The 15,771-nt window shown below is 34.7% G+C and overlaps 3 protein-coding genes across 3 annotated transcripts; all 3 read left to right on the top strand.

Annotated features, from left to right (window-relative positions):
* Positions 1 to 7,843: 7,843 nt before the first annotated feature.
* LOC115996066 (kunitz trypsin inhibitor 5-like) lies at positions 7,844 to 8,362 on the top strand. The gene has a single exon (XM_031235213.1). The coding sequence runs from the start codon at positions 7,844 to 7,846 to the stop codon at positions 8,360 to 8,362; it is 519 nt and encodes a 172-aa protein (XP_031091073.1).
* A 689-nt stretch (positions 8,363 to 9,051) lies between these two features.
* LOC115996065 (kunitz trypsin inhibitor 5-like) lies at positions 9,052 to 9,570 on the top strand. Its single transcript, XM_031235212.1, has one exon. The coding sequence runs from the start codon at positions 9,052 to 9,054 to the stop codon at positions 9,568 to 9,570; it is 519 nt and encodes a 172-aa protein (XP_031091072.1).
* A 1,176-nt stretch (positions 9,571 to 10,746) lies between these two features.
* LOC115996064 (kunitz trypsin inhibitor 5-like) lies at positions 10,747 to 11,265 on the top strand. The gene has a single exon (XM_031235211.1). It carries the CDS (start codon positions 10,747 to 10,749, stop codon positions 11,263 to 11,265), a length of 519 nt encoding a protein of 172 aa, XP_031091071.1.
* Positions 11,266 to 15,771: the final 4,506 nt, after the last annotated feature.

Below are 15,771 nucleotides of genomic sequence, written 5' to 3'. Positions count from 1 at the left end.
AATAGAAAGCATGCATATTCTAATGATAACAACTAGAGATAGAAAAGGAAAATTAGAAGGTTAAAGTAGACTAGTTAATCCTTAAGGAGCCAGGACATCACCATATTGTTTACTCGGTTTCAACGAGCGTGACCGGGAAGGGCGTAGCATTCAAGATAACGTGCTCTTAGCTTTTGATATGATGCACTTTTTGGATAAGCACTGTCGTGGATCTAATGTGGTAGTGAAACTAGATATGATGAAGGGCCTTTGATAGGGTGACTTGGCCTTTCCTACGTGAGCTGCTTTCTCTGTTTGGCTTTCCGATTGTTTTTGTTAATTTGGTTTTAAATAATCTGGTATTTCCTATGTGACATCTTTGGGATGCCCAATGGTTACTAATTTGACGTTTGTAGATAACATTCTTATATTAGTTAATGGCGGCATCTCGTCACTATGAAGCCCGTATAATCTCCTTGATTTATCAAAATGCTTTAGGCTAGCGTATTAATTTCCGGTAGAGGTTCTTTGTTACTTCCAACCACTACTCCACACAACGAGTTTGCACCATGGAGTGTACTCCATAAGAACATGATAACTTACAACGAAAAGCATACCTATTCTAATGATAACAACTAGAGATAGAAAATGAGAATTAGAAAGTTAAAGTAGACTAGTTAATCCTTAATTAAAATGCCCCCACAAGATGGTGGAAGCATAAGAGATACCAAGCTTCGACCGGAAGTGAAGAAACAACTCATGCCCAACGGCTTAGTAAGGACATCTCCAATCTAACTCCCTGAACGAATGTGATGAACAACTAGCTAGAAAACCATCAACAACCTGTTGACGCACAAAGAACTAGTCCAAAGCATGGTGCTTTATCCAAGAATGAAACACTAGATTGCGACAGACATATATGTAGCTCCTAGATTATCACAAAACAAAGGGAGGGAACTTTATAAGGGACACCCAACTCACCCATCAAATTACATACCCACATAAGCACAATTGCCACATTGAATTGGCTAACGCCTGGTACATACTCTACTTCTGTAGAGGATTACAAGACTAGCTATTTTCTGACAAGTTGATTTCCATGAAACAATATTTGGACCATAGTAGACAACATATGTTGTAGTGGCACTTGATACCATATGAAGGCTTAAATAAATGTTTGTTGAATGAAAAAAAACATTTAAATAGAGTTATATATACAACAAAAGAGTGGGAGAACTTACAACAGAAAGCATATGTATTCTAATGGTAACAACTAGAGATAGAAAATTTAAAGAGAATTACAAAGTTATAAGTAAAATTGATAGAAAATTTAAAGAGAATTACAAAGTTATAAGTAAAATTACAAAATTTCTAGGGTTTAAAAATCACACAAAAAAAGTCGTGTCCACTTAAAATGTACACATTTAAGGTAATCGTTTTGCGGATTGAGTAAAAATAGGTAATTTGCTTTCAATCAATTCGATATTATGTAATTTCGATCTCAAAAGTTAATTTGGAATCACATGATTGCATTAAACTAGACATTTTAGAGCATTAAATTAATTTTGTATCCAATGAATTGAAATAAAAAAGCACAGTACACTAGAAATTAAAGTAGCTAGTTTTATTTTATTTCATGATCTCAGATCGCTTAAAAGGAATTACATAGTGATTTATTGATTAAAAGTTGCATATGCAATATTTTGGTATTTGCATTGCTATAAAGTTGCTTAATCCTGGACCACACTTTGCGGGCAACTCTGACGTCTAGTGGAAGCTAGGTCAAGCCCACCACCCTAGTCCTGGAGTAATGGTACAACATAGTACTTGACACCAGCTCGGAGGATCTTCCCACGGATATCAAGCACCGCGTTTGTGTCCTGTGCCTCTATTACTTCACAAAGCAAGATGGAGAAGAGGAAGAGAGAAAGGAGGAAGAATTGTGTCTTCATTGTGGCAATATGATATGATGGAAATGTGTATGCTATTATATTGGTGTGAGGATACGAGGGAGGGAAGAGGCATATATATATGCATCATATATAATATTTAATTTATTAGTGAGTGAGGGGACTGCACATTGGTAGGATTGTTCCTGAGAGTTCGAAATTATTTTATATTGCATGTTACGTACGGATCAGTAGCTTAGGTACGGTGTTTGACGCCAACTAACTGATCTCATTGTTTTCATCAACGGGTTTTGACATTCAGCATTTCACATGCATTATATTCTTAGTATCCATAACCATATTATATACTACCTCCGTCCCATTTTGTTTGTCTGATTCGGTTAACGAGGCTTGACTGAAATTATTTTTAATTCAATTTTTCATAATATTAAATTTAGTATTAGTATTTACAATTTATATATTTAGAAACTACATTAAAAGTACTATTAAACACAAAAAATCAAATTTAAAAATAATTAAAAATTACTAAAGAAAATAAGCAATGAAAATAGAGTTGGTTTGACCAATGAATAATAAACAGGACAGGTAAAATGGGACAGAGAGAGTATTTAATTAGATGACAGACATTGGTATGATTAATATTATAAATTACGTACAGATGGTTACGCTATGTACGTGAAATAATATAAAACTTGGTGTTTGGCCCCAAGTCATTGATTCCATTACAAAGTTTTGATTGTATAATTTAGATTACTACGTACTAGTCGATTTAGGACACCTAGTATTATATACTTCATATTTGTTATGGATTAGTAAGTGTATAACCATTATTTTACTTTATTTAATTTAGAAAAAATGTCGAATAAACTTGCAATCTTAGTTCAACTTCTATGATGTATTGCATGTGTTAATGGATGGTCAACTTTTACATATTTTAATTATATTTCACTACAANATAGAAAATTTAAAGAGAATTACAAAGTTATAAGTAAAATTACAAAATTTCTAGGGTTTAAAAATCACACAAAAAAAGTCGTGTCCACTTAAAATGTACACATTTAAGGTAATCGTTTTGCGGATTGAGTAAAAATAGGTAATTTGCTTTCAATCAATTCGATATTATGTAATTTCGATCTCAAAAGTTAATTTGGAATCACATGATTGCATTAAACTAGACATTTTAGAGCATTAAATTAATTTTGTATCCAATGAATTGAAATAAAAAAGCACAGTACACTAGAAATTAAAGTAGCTAGTTTTATTTTATTTCATGATCTCAGATCGCTTAAAAGGAATTACATAGTGATTTATTGATTAAAAGTTGCATATGCAATATTTTGGTATTTGCATTGCTATAAAGTTGCTTAATCCTGGACCACACTTTGCGGGCAACTCTGACGTCTAGTGGAAGCTAGGTCAAGCCCACCACCCTAGTCCTGGAGTAATGGTACAACATAGTACTTGACACCAGCTCGGAGGATCTTCCCACGGATATCAAGCACCGCGTTTGTGTCCTGTGCCTCTATTACTTCACAAAGCAAGATGGAGAAGAGGAAGAGAGAAAGGAGGAAGAATTGTGTCTTCATTGTGGCAATATGATATGATGGAAATGTGTATGCTATTATATTGGTGTGAGGATACGAGGGAGGGAAGAGGCATATATATATGCATCATATATAATATTTAATTTATTAGTGAGTGAGGGGACTGCACATTGGTAGGATTGTTCCTGAGAGTTCGAAATTATTTTATATTGCATGTTACGTACGGATCAGTAGCTTAGGTACGGTGTTTGACGCCAACTAACTGATCTCATTGTTTTCATCAACGGGTTTTGACATTCAGCATTTCACATGCATTATATTCTTAGTATCCATAACCATATTATATACTACCTCCGTCCCATTTTGTTTGTCTGATTCGGTTAACGAGGCTTGACTGAAATTATTTTTAATTCAATTTTTCATAATATTAAATTTAGTATTAGTATTTACAATTTATATATTTAGAAACTACATTAAAAGTACTATTAAACACAAAAAATCAAATTTAAAAATAATTAAAAATTACTAAAGAAAATAAGCAATGAAAATAGAGTTGGTTTGACCAATGAATAATAAACAGGACAGGTAAAATGGGACAGAGAGAGTATTTAATTAGATGACAGACATTGGTATGATTAATATTATAAATTACGTACAGATGGTTACGCTATGTACGTGAAATAATATAAAACTTGGTGTTTGGCCCCAAGTCATTGATTCCATTACAAAGTTTTGATTGTATAATTTAGATTACTACGTACTAGTCGATTTAGGACACCTAGTATTATATACTTCATATTTGTTATGGATTAGTAAGTGTATAACCATTATTTTACTTTATTTAATTTAGAAAAAATGTCGAATAAACTTGCAATCTTAGTTCAACTTCTATGATGTATTGCATGTGTTAATGGATGGTCAACTTTTACATATTTTAATTATATTTCACTACAAGTAAGTGTATTTTTGTTGAATATTAGTGGAATCTCATTCGACGATAAGGAGAAGATTGGAGTAGGTATTGTCCAAATCATTATAAAACTCTTTGTCTCTCTTTTTACATTCTAGCACTTTATATTTATGATGGTTATTGAACTAAACCAGCTGATCGAATAGACACACACATACACATTTCCAGTTGAAGTTAGCTTACCGAAACACGCTACAAATCATTTTTAAGACTTTCGCTGCCTGTAAAATTGCTTTATATTATATTATATATCTGCATTACATAATTTCAATTGGTATCAGAGTAGTGTCGCTAAATTTGCTAGCGAGATCCTAGGGATACTCGAATGTTGTTTTGCAGAATGGAGGAAGGTGCCTCAATTTCACGACACCATTATTGAAAGGAGTAAGCAACTATGCTTATTGGAAGGTCAGCATGAAAGCATTTATAAAATCATTGGATGAAAATGTTGGGATGCCGTTAAAAATGCATGCTTGGACTCCACCATGATGACGGTGGAGAATGAAGAAAAGAAAAAACTCCGTAGCCAATGAACATCAAACGAAAAGAAACATTCATCAGCCGTGATACATTAATCAATAATTAACGTGAATTGTATAATACATTAATACTAGGCCGGTATTGTGAATCCACCGGTAATCTAACTTTATTGTTTAATTAGTCAAAAACAGTTAATGATGAAATCAATCCGTTAATGCCTAACACCTAATATATATATTATATTCTTTCACCTTGCTACTATATACGTAACCATTTCAAACTCACAAAAGCTTAATTAATATCCATCGTCTGTAATAACTCTACCAATGTGCTCTCACNATAGAAAATTTAAAGAGAATTACAAAGTTATAAGTAAAATTACAAAATTTCTAGGGTTTAAAAATCACACAAAAAAAGTCGTGTCCACTTAAAATGTACACATTTAAGGTAATCGTTTTGCGGATTGAGTAAAAATAGGTAATTTGCTTTCAATCAATTCGATATTATGTAATTTCGATCTCAAAAGTTAATTTGGAATCACATGATTGCATTAAACTAGACATTTTAGAGCATTAAATTAATTTTGTATCCAATGAATTGAAATAAAAAAGCACAGTACACTAGAAATTAAAGTAGCTAGTTTTATTTTATTTCATGATCTCAGATCGCTTAAAAGGAATTACATAGTGATTTATTGATTAAAAGTTGCATATGCAATATTTTGGTATTTGCATTGCTATAAAGTTGCTTAATCCTGGACCACACTTTGCGGGCAACTCTGACGTCTAGTGGAAGCTAGGTCAAGCCCACCACCCTAGTCCTGGAGTAATGGTACAACATAGTACTTGACACCAGCTCGGAGGATCTTCCCACGGATATCAAGCACCGCGTTTGTGTCCTGTGCCTCTATTACTTCACAAAGCAAGATGGAGAAGAGGAAGAGAGAAAGGAGGAAGAATTGTGTCTTCATTGTGGCAATATGATATGATGGAAATGTGTATGCTATTATATTGGTGTGAGGATACGAGGGAGGGAAGAGGCATATATATATGCATCATATATAATATTTAATTTATTAGTGAGTGAGGGGACTGCACATTGGTAGGATTGTTCCTGAGAGTTCGAAATTATTTTATATTGCATGTTACGTACGGATCAGTAGCTTAGGTACGGTGTTTGACGCCAACTAACTGATCTCATTGTTTTCATCAACGGGTTTTGACATTCAGCATTTCACATGCATTATATTCTTAGTATCCATAACCATATTATATACTACCTCCGTCCCATTTTGTTTGTCTGATTCGGTTAACGAGGCTTGACTGAAATTATTTTTAATTCAATTTTTCATAATATTAAATTTAGTATTAGTATTTACAATTTATATATTTAGAAACTACATTAAAAGTACTATTAAACACAAAAAATCAAATTTAAAAATAATTAAAAATTACTAAAGAAAATAAGCAATGAAAATAGAGTTGGTTTGACCAATGAATAATAAACAGGACAGGTAAAATGGGACAGAGAGAGTATTTAATTAGATGACAGACATTGGTATGATTAATATTATAAATTACGTACAGATGGTTACGCTATGTACGTGAAATAATATAAAACTTGGTGTTTGGCCCCAAGTCATTGATTCCATTACAAAGTTTTGATTGTATAATTTAGATTACTACGTACTAGTCGATTTAGGACACCTAGTATTATATACTTCATATTTGTTATGGATTAGTAAGTGTATAACCATTATTTTACTTTATTTAATTTAGAAAAAATGTCGAATAAACTTGCAATCTTAGTTCAACTTCTATGATGTATTGCATGTGTTAATGGATGGTCAACTTTTACATATTTTAATTATATTTCACTACAAGTAAGTGTATTTTTGTTGAATATTAGTGGAATCTCATTCGACGATAAGGAGAAGATTGGAGTAGGTATTGTCCAAATCATTATAAAACTCTTTGTCTCTCTTTTTACATTCTAGCACTTTATATTTATGATGGTTATTGAACTAAACCAGCTGATCGAATAGACACACACATACACATTTCCAGTTGAAGTTAGCTTACCGAAACACGCTACAAATCATTTTTAAGACTTTCGCTGCCTGTAAAATTGCTTTATATTATATTATATATCTGCATTACATAATTTCAATTGGTATCAGAGTAGTGTCGCTAAATTTGCTAGCGAGATCCTAGGGATACTCGAATGTTGTTTTGCAGAATGGAGGAAGGTGCCTCAATTTCACGACACCATTATTGAAAGGAGTAAGCAACTATGCTTATTGGAAGGTCAGCATGAAAGCATTTATAAAATCATTGGATGAAAATGTTGGGATGCCGTTAAAAATGCATGCTTGGACTCCACCATGATGACGGTGGAGAATGAAGAAAAGAAAAAACTCCGTAGCCAATGAACATCAAACGAAAAGAAACATTCATCAGCCGTGATACATTAATCAATAATTAACGTGAATTGTATAATACATTAATACTAGGCCGGTATTGTGAATCCACCGGTAATCTAACTTTATTGTTTAATTAGTCAAAAACAGTTAATGATGAAATCAATCCGTTAATGCCTAACACCTAATATATATATTATATTCTTTCACCTTGCTACTATATACGTAACCATTTCAAACTCACAAAAGCTTAATTAATATCCATCGTCTGTAATAACTCTACCAATGTGCTCTCACTGCCTATAAATACCATATATGCCTCTTCCCTCACCTCACACCAATATATACCATACACATTATTTCCACAAATATAATATAATAATCAATCTTCACAATGAAGACACCATTCTGCTTATTACTTTCTCTCCTTCTCATGACCACCTTCCTTTCCCTTTCCCAAGCAAGAGTGCTACAACCAAATAACACACAAAGCTCACTCAACACAAAAAGCTCACAAAACACACAAAGCCCCGTACTTGATATGTACGGAAAGATTGTTCGTGTTGGTGTCAAATACTACGTTGTACCACTTCTCCAGGACCAGGGCGGTGGGTTGGACCTAGCTTCCACTGGTAGTCAGAGTTGCCCGGCTAGTGTGGTTCAAGATGATGCTTACTGGTGGGGAAACACAATGCAGTTCTACCCAGTTGATCCGAAGAAAGGTGTGGTTCGTGAATGGAGTGACCTCAACATTGAATTCCCGGACGCATACACGGGATGTCCAGAGAATAATGTTTGGACGATAGTTGGCGATCTCTCGGTGTATGATGATTCTCATTACATAATAGCAGGTGGAGAAAAAGGAAATCCTGGTTCACAGACTCTAAACAATTGGTTCAAGATAGTAAAAACAACAAATGCATACAAGCTCATGTCTTGTCCAGATGTGTGCTATTACTGCTCATACTACTGCCGTGATGTTGGCATTTCGGTGGAAGCTGGACAGAGGCGTTTGGTTCTTAGCGATACCCCTCTTGAAATCAACTTTAGGAAGGCCTAATGGTTACCTTTCTCTAGTTGATAGCAGAGCTATATATAACTAAAGTGAATTTACACAAATAAATCAATAAATAACTATGTACTTCCTCCCACCCAGGAGTGGATCATGAAATCAAATAAAACTACTGTACTTAATGTCACTGTGTGCCTTTAATTTTCATTTTAATTATAATTAATGATATGGACGACTAAGTTCAGAAAAAATAAGCACATATATTCTTCATTTGACACTTGTTGAAAATCATTTTTGATTAGTCCGTACCTTCCTAGTATCATTTTGAGGATTACGAATGAAATGCCGGGCTTCATGCTCGTATCATGACTCATGACGAGCATTTTGAGGATTTAGAACATGATATTGAACTTCTGTTTTTTTTTTTTTTTTTTTTTTNCAAAAGCTTAATTAATATCCATCGTCTGTAATAACTCTACCAATGTGCTCTCATTGCCTATAAATACCATATATGCCTCTTCCCTCACCTCACACCAATATATACCATACACATTATTTCCACAAATATAATATAATAATCAATCTTCACAATGAAGACACCATTCTGCTTATTACTTTCTCTCCTTCTCATGACCACCTTCCTTTCCCTTTCCCAAGCAAGAGTGCTACAACCAAATAACACACAAAGCTCACTCAACACAAAAAGCTCACAAAACACACAAAGCCCCGTACTTGATATGTACGGAAAGATTGTTCGTGTTGGTGTCAAATACTACGTTGTACCACTTCTCCAGGACCAGGGCGGTGGGTTGGACCTAGCTTCCACTGGTAGTCAGAGTTGCCCGGCTAGTGTGGTTCAAGATGATGCTTACTGGTGGGGAAACACAATGCAGTTCTACCCAGTTGATCCGAAGAAAGGTGTGGTTCGTGAATGGAGTGACCTCAACATTGAATTCCCGGACGCATACACGGGATGTCCAGAGAATAATGTTTGGACGATAGTTGGCGATCTCTCGGTGTATGATGATTCTCATTACATAATAGCAGGTGGAGAAAAAGGAAATCCTGGTTCACAGACTCTAAACAATTGGTTCAAGATAGTAAAAACAACAAATGCATACAAGCTCATGTCTTGTCCAGATGTGTGCTATTACTGCTCATACTACTGCCGTGATGTTGGCATTTCGGTGGAAGCTGGACAGAGGCGTTTGGTTCTTAGCGATACCCCTCTTGAAATCAACTTTAGGAAGGCCTAATGGTTACCTTTCTCTAGTTGATAGCAGAGCTATATATAACTAAAGTGAATTTACACAAATAAATCAATAAATAACTATGTACTTCCTCCCACCCAGGAGTGGATCATGAAATCAAATAAAACTACTGTACTTAATGTCACTGTGTGCCTTTAATTTTCATTTTAATTATAATTAATGATATGGACGACTAAGTTCAGAAAAAATAAGCACATATATTCTTCATTTGACACTTGTTGAAAATCATTTTTGATTAGTCCGTACCTTCCTAGTATCATTTTGAGGATTACGAATGAAATGCCGGGCTTCATGCTCGTATCATGACTCATGACGAGCATTTTGAGGATTTAGAACATGATATTGAACTTCTGTTTTTTTTTTTTTTTTTTTTTTAATGGTATCAGAGTAGTGTCGCTAAATTTGCTAGCGAGATCCTAGGGATACTCGAATGTTGTTTTGCAGAATGGAGGAAGGTGCCTCAATTTCACGACACCATTATTGAAAGGAGTAAGCAACTATGCTTATTGGAAGGTCAGCATGAAAGCATTTATAAAATCATTGGATGAAAATGTTGGGATGCCGTTAAAAATGCATGCTTGGACTCCACCATGATGACGGTGGAGAATGAAAAGAAAAAACTCCGTAGCCAATGAACATCAAACGAAAAGAAACATTCATCAGCCGTGATACATTAATCAAATTAACGTGAATTGTATAATACATTAATACTAGGCCGGTATTGTGAATCCACCGGTAATCTAACTTTATTGTTTAATTAGTCAAAAACAGTTAATGATGAAATCAATCCGTTAATGCCTAACACCTAATATATATATATATTCTTTCACCTTGCTACTATATACGTAACCATTTCAAACTCACAAAAGCTTAATTAATATCCATCGTCTGTAATAACTCTACCAATGTGCTCTCATTGCCTATAAATACCATATATGCCTCTTCCCTCACCTCACACCAATATATACCATACACATTATTTCCACAAATATAATATAATAATCAATCTTCACAATGAAGACACCATTCTGCTTATTACTTTCTCTCCTTCTCATGACCACCTTCCTTTCCCTTTCCCAAGCAAGAGTGCTACAACCAAATAACACACAAAGCTCACTCAACACAAAAAGCTCACAAAACACACAAAGCCCCGTACTTGATATGTACGGAAAGATTGTTCGTGTTGGTGTCAAATACTACGTTGTACCACTTCTCCAGGACCAGGGCGGTGGGTTGGACCTAGCTTCCACTGGTAGTCAGAGTTGCCCGGCTAGTGTGGTTCAAGATGATGCTTACTGGTGGGGAAACACAATGCAGTTCTACCCAGTTGATCCGAAGAAAGGTGTGGTTCGTGAATGGAGTGACCTCAACATTGAATTCCCGGACGCATACACGGGATGTCCAGAGAATAATGTTTGGACGATAGTTGGCGATCTCTCGGTGTATGATGATTCTCATTACATAATAGCAGGTGGAGAAAAAGGAAATCCTGGTTCACAGACTCTAAACAATTGGTTCAAGATAGTAAAAACAACAAATGCATACAAGCTCATGTCTTGTCCAGATGTGTGCTATTACTGCTCATACTACTGCCGTGATGTTGGCATTTCGGTGGAAGCTGGACAGAGGCGTTTGGTTCTTAGCGATACCCCTCTTGAAATCAACTTTAGGAAGGCCTAATGGTTACCTTTCTCTAGTTGATAGCAGAGCTATATATAACTAAAGTGAATTTACACAAATAAATCAATAAATAACTATGTACTTCCTCCCACCCAGGAGTGGATCATGAAATCAAATAAAACTACTGTACTTAATGTCACTGTGTGCCTTTAATTTTCATTTTAATTATAATTAATGATATGGACGACTAAGTTCAGAAAAAATAAGCACATATATTCTTCATTTGACACTTGTTGAAAATCATTTTTGATTAGTCCGTACCTTCCTAGTATCATTTTGAGGATTACGAATGAAATGCCGGGCTTCATGCTCGTATCATGACTCATGACGAGCATTTTGAGGATTTAGAACATGATATTGAACTTCTGTTTTTTTTTTTTTTTTTTTTTTTGAGTATCACGAGTAGTACCTTTGCTTATATTATGATCTATGATCTATGCATAAATGATCTATAGACTGGGGGGTGGGGTGAGGGAGGAAAGTTCAAATAAGAACATAGTTCTTTAAAAGTGATAATTGATCACAGATTTAAATGATAACTATCAGTTTATTAATGATTGAGAATTTTACTAATAAAGAAAAAACATTGTCAATTTTATAATTATTGTAAAATCTTAAATTTGTACATAGTAATATTTATTAAACTAACCCAACTCATTTTCAGCTTATGTTTTAGTGTTTTATCAACCCTCAACCATTGATCTACTCAAATGGATGAATTAGATCAATCATGACTTTTTACCTAGGAGCAAGTAACTGAATCTTGTTAGAGCATCCTATCAATGTATATTTAAGGGATACTGGAACAGTAACATCCCATGTGGAGGGAAGACAAGGTGGAGAGAGAAGAAATGAGATTCATCTGCAAATCATGGGATATTGAAACAGTAATTTTGCAGAGGAAAAGACAAAAGCCTTTTTCTTAATTTTTTTAATCAATTTTGTTTAAATTTTTTTTCCTCCCTTCTCATTTTCTCTTTCCTAATCACAGTTACAAAAACTCTTCAAAAACCGTAAAATATCTCCACTACTAAAGATGCTCTTATATATATATATAGTAGAGCTTAGGTGTTGCGGCGTCTACCAGTGCGGTTTACACCACTAGTATTGACAAAATACACCACTCAATGTTAGAAAATGTACAAAACAAATATGCACCATTAGGTATGCATCACCGAAAATCAAACTACTAGGTATGTAAATATACACCACACAGTGTTCTGAAATGCACAATTAGGGCAAGGGAGTTATGGTGTGATTTTGTGCATTTTCATTGTTATGCATTTTCCTATCACTAGTGGTGTAAATTGCACACGACCGCACGAGAAGGCGCGATCGCATTTGAGCATACTTTTATATATATATGGTGATGCTCCTATGAGAACCCTTCCCCAGAACACACACACATATATAAAAGTTGTATAAATCAAAAGATCAATGGCTATTATTATAAGTCAATACCCTAAAAATTCATGCCCCTAAGCTAATCAGCAATCCAAATCTCTCATAATATCAATTAAAGTCAAATTTTTCCTAGCAAAATTCTAAACATCCGTCAATATAGATAAGTTAACAAGGTTCTAATAAAGAGTAGATACAAAGAAAAAGTATGTCTGCGTGTCTCTCTCTCTCTATATATATATATATAAAGTAGCTCAAATGCGCCAGTGAGCTCCCATGTGGTCATGCGGCTGCACTGTGTCGTCCGATTTCATTAATCTAACTGCAGATCACGCATGTTTAAGTGGGGTATTATGTTAATTTTTGTATCTATATTACATGAATTCTAATGGTGCATTTTATTACATGGTGTGGTGTGTTTTAATACATGCTATGGTGCGTTTTATTACGTATGTTGGTATATTAACTATGTTGTGGAATAGTGTGTTTTAATCCATCCGCTGGTGCATTTTCATACGTAGAATGGTGTGTAACTATGTTGTGGAATGGTGTGTTTTAATCCGTTCTCTGGTGCATTTTAATACGTAGAATGGTGTGTATTTTAACACATGTTTTCTAATAAGTTTAATAGTGCATGTTTATAATCTGGGATGGAGATTTTCAATAAGTGGAATTGTGCATTTTAACACACGTTGTGGTGTATTTTAATACGTAGAATGTTGCATATTTTAGCATATATTTTCTAATATGTGTAAATAGTGCATAGTTATAATCTGACATGAGGCACGTTGTGGTGCATTTTAATACGTAGAAACGATAGAATGATGAGTTTCATTTCGTATATTGATGAATTTTAAGTGAATATGTGCATTTGGTTATAGTGTGGAATGGTGTGTTTTATCAGTCCTCTGGTGCATTTTAGTATATAGAATGGTGTATTTTGTAACATATATATATTGCGCGTTGATTTGATAACTTGATGTAATCTAATGGCTGAAAAAAAGCTGCACGGTCACACCTAAGGAGCAGCCCAAAGACAAATACAATAGACAAAGACTTGACATAAATGATTAAATACACACTAACAAATGAACAGTGCATAAGATGCCCGATTTAATGCACACTACAACCAACATAATTGGATAAAATGTGATCACTAAAATATAACCTCGCACACAACATTAGAATGCACATAACACTACAATGCAGTACATACACACCACATATCTTAGCCTCTAAACGCACACATTTACAGATGCACACAAATCTATACTAAAGTGCACACTAATGAAATATGAAGTGCACATATATGGAATTCGAAATACACAATCCCACCAAAAATACAATGCTAATACAAGAAAATACAATCTTGCCAAATATTGTACCAATTATTTTTCTTTATTATCATACATTTTCATTATTATACCTAAATTCTCTAAACTTGTTCTACTCCTAAATTCTACAAATTATTTTTTTCTTCAATAACATTTAAATCTTCTAAGCAAAGGACATTAATAGGAAATGACCTTCGTTTGAATTAATTAGCTACAAAATTCAAAAATGTCTTTTCTTTTTTTTTTTCTTTTTTCTTTTTTCATTTTTCTTTTTTATTGTGTTATGTAATACCATTTTACTTATAATAATATATTGGTTAGTTTTTAAATTTATAATACATTAGTAACAATCAAATTTGATTTATTTTATCAATTACAACACATAAATTTATATAAGATCCATAAAAAACATATATATATATGACATATGCTGTTGTAGACCGTCCATTATCATTCACACCACCCCAGTCAGAATCAGAGAAAGCGGAAATGAAAAAAGGGACACCAGAACGTAGAAACAAACCATAGTACAATGTACCCTTTAAATATCGTAAAATACGTTTCACTGCTTGCCAATGAACAACAGTCGGGGATTGCATGTGTTGAGCTAATTTGTTCACCGCAAAGGCGATATCCGGACGAGTGAAACCAAGATATTGGAGACGTCCAATGGCTTGTTGGTATAACTTGGCATCCACAGATTGGGCACCTCCCGAAACTAGAACAGACGTAGAACACATAGGAGTAGCTACCTCTTTCGCCCCCGTCATGGAGAATTGTTCTAGGATATCTAGAATGTAGCGGCTTTGTGAAAGAAACAAACCATCATATGTGGGAATGACCTCCACTCCAAGAAAATGATGTAACAAGCCAAAGTCCTTCAGAGAGAACCGAGCTGCAAGACGACCAATAAATTTATCCAAGAAACCAGCATTATTACTAGTGAGAACAATATCGTCCACATAAATAAGAAAGTAAACAATCACACTGTCAACCTGGTATATAAAGAGAGAACTATCAGTAAGTGACTTATGAAAACCACAAAAGAGTAAAAAGGTTGACAACCCAAGGTACCACGCCCTTTGGGCTTGCTTCATACCGTATATCGCTTTCTTCAAACGACAAATATGACCCAGGAAGCAATCGTCAATAAAACCAGCCGGTTGTTCCATATAAACATCCTCAGACAACACCCCATTTAAAAAGGCATTATTAATGTCCAACTGTCGTACCGGCCAACGACGGGACAAGGCAATAGACAAAATTATACGAACCGTGACAGGTTTAATCACCGGACTGAAGGTCTCAAAATAGTCCCTTCTCGGTTCCTGCAAGAATCCCTTTGCAACTAGTCTAGCTTTAAACCGATCTACCGTACCATCAATCTTCCGCTTCACATGGTAAACCCATTTACACCCAACCGGAGTATGATTCCCACGTGGCACTAATTCCCAAGTACCATTGCGCATAAGTGCCTCAAATTCTTCTTCCATGGCTTTTTTCCATCGAGTATCCTGCAAAGCTTGACGCACACTACTCGGCTCCAATGCAGGAGAAATAGGAGCAACAGTAGAAATGTTTACAAACTTATCATTAAAATATTTCTTATTGGGGCGTCTAACACGACGTGGACGTTCCTCAGGCACCTGAACAGACTGTGCAAGAGATGAGGACTCAGACTCGGAATTGTGGGACTGTGACTGAGGCTCAGAGGTTTGAGAAACATGAAGAGACTGACCTAAGGAAGAAGAACTACCTAGAGGGAGTGGCG

Source organism: Ipomoea triloba, chromosome 11, assembly GCF_003576645.1.
Source record: "Ipomoea triloba cultivar NCNSP0323 chromosome 11, ASM357664v1".
Lineage (NCBI taxonomy): Eukaryota > Viridiplantae > Streptophyta > Magnoliopsida > Solanales > Convolvulaceae > Ipomoea > Ipomoea triloba.
This window is presented reverse-complemented; position numbering and strand designations above follow the sequence as displayed.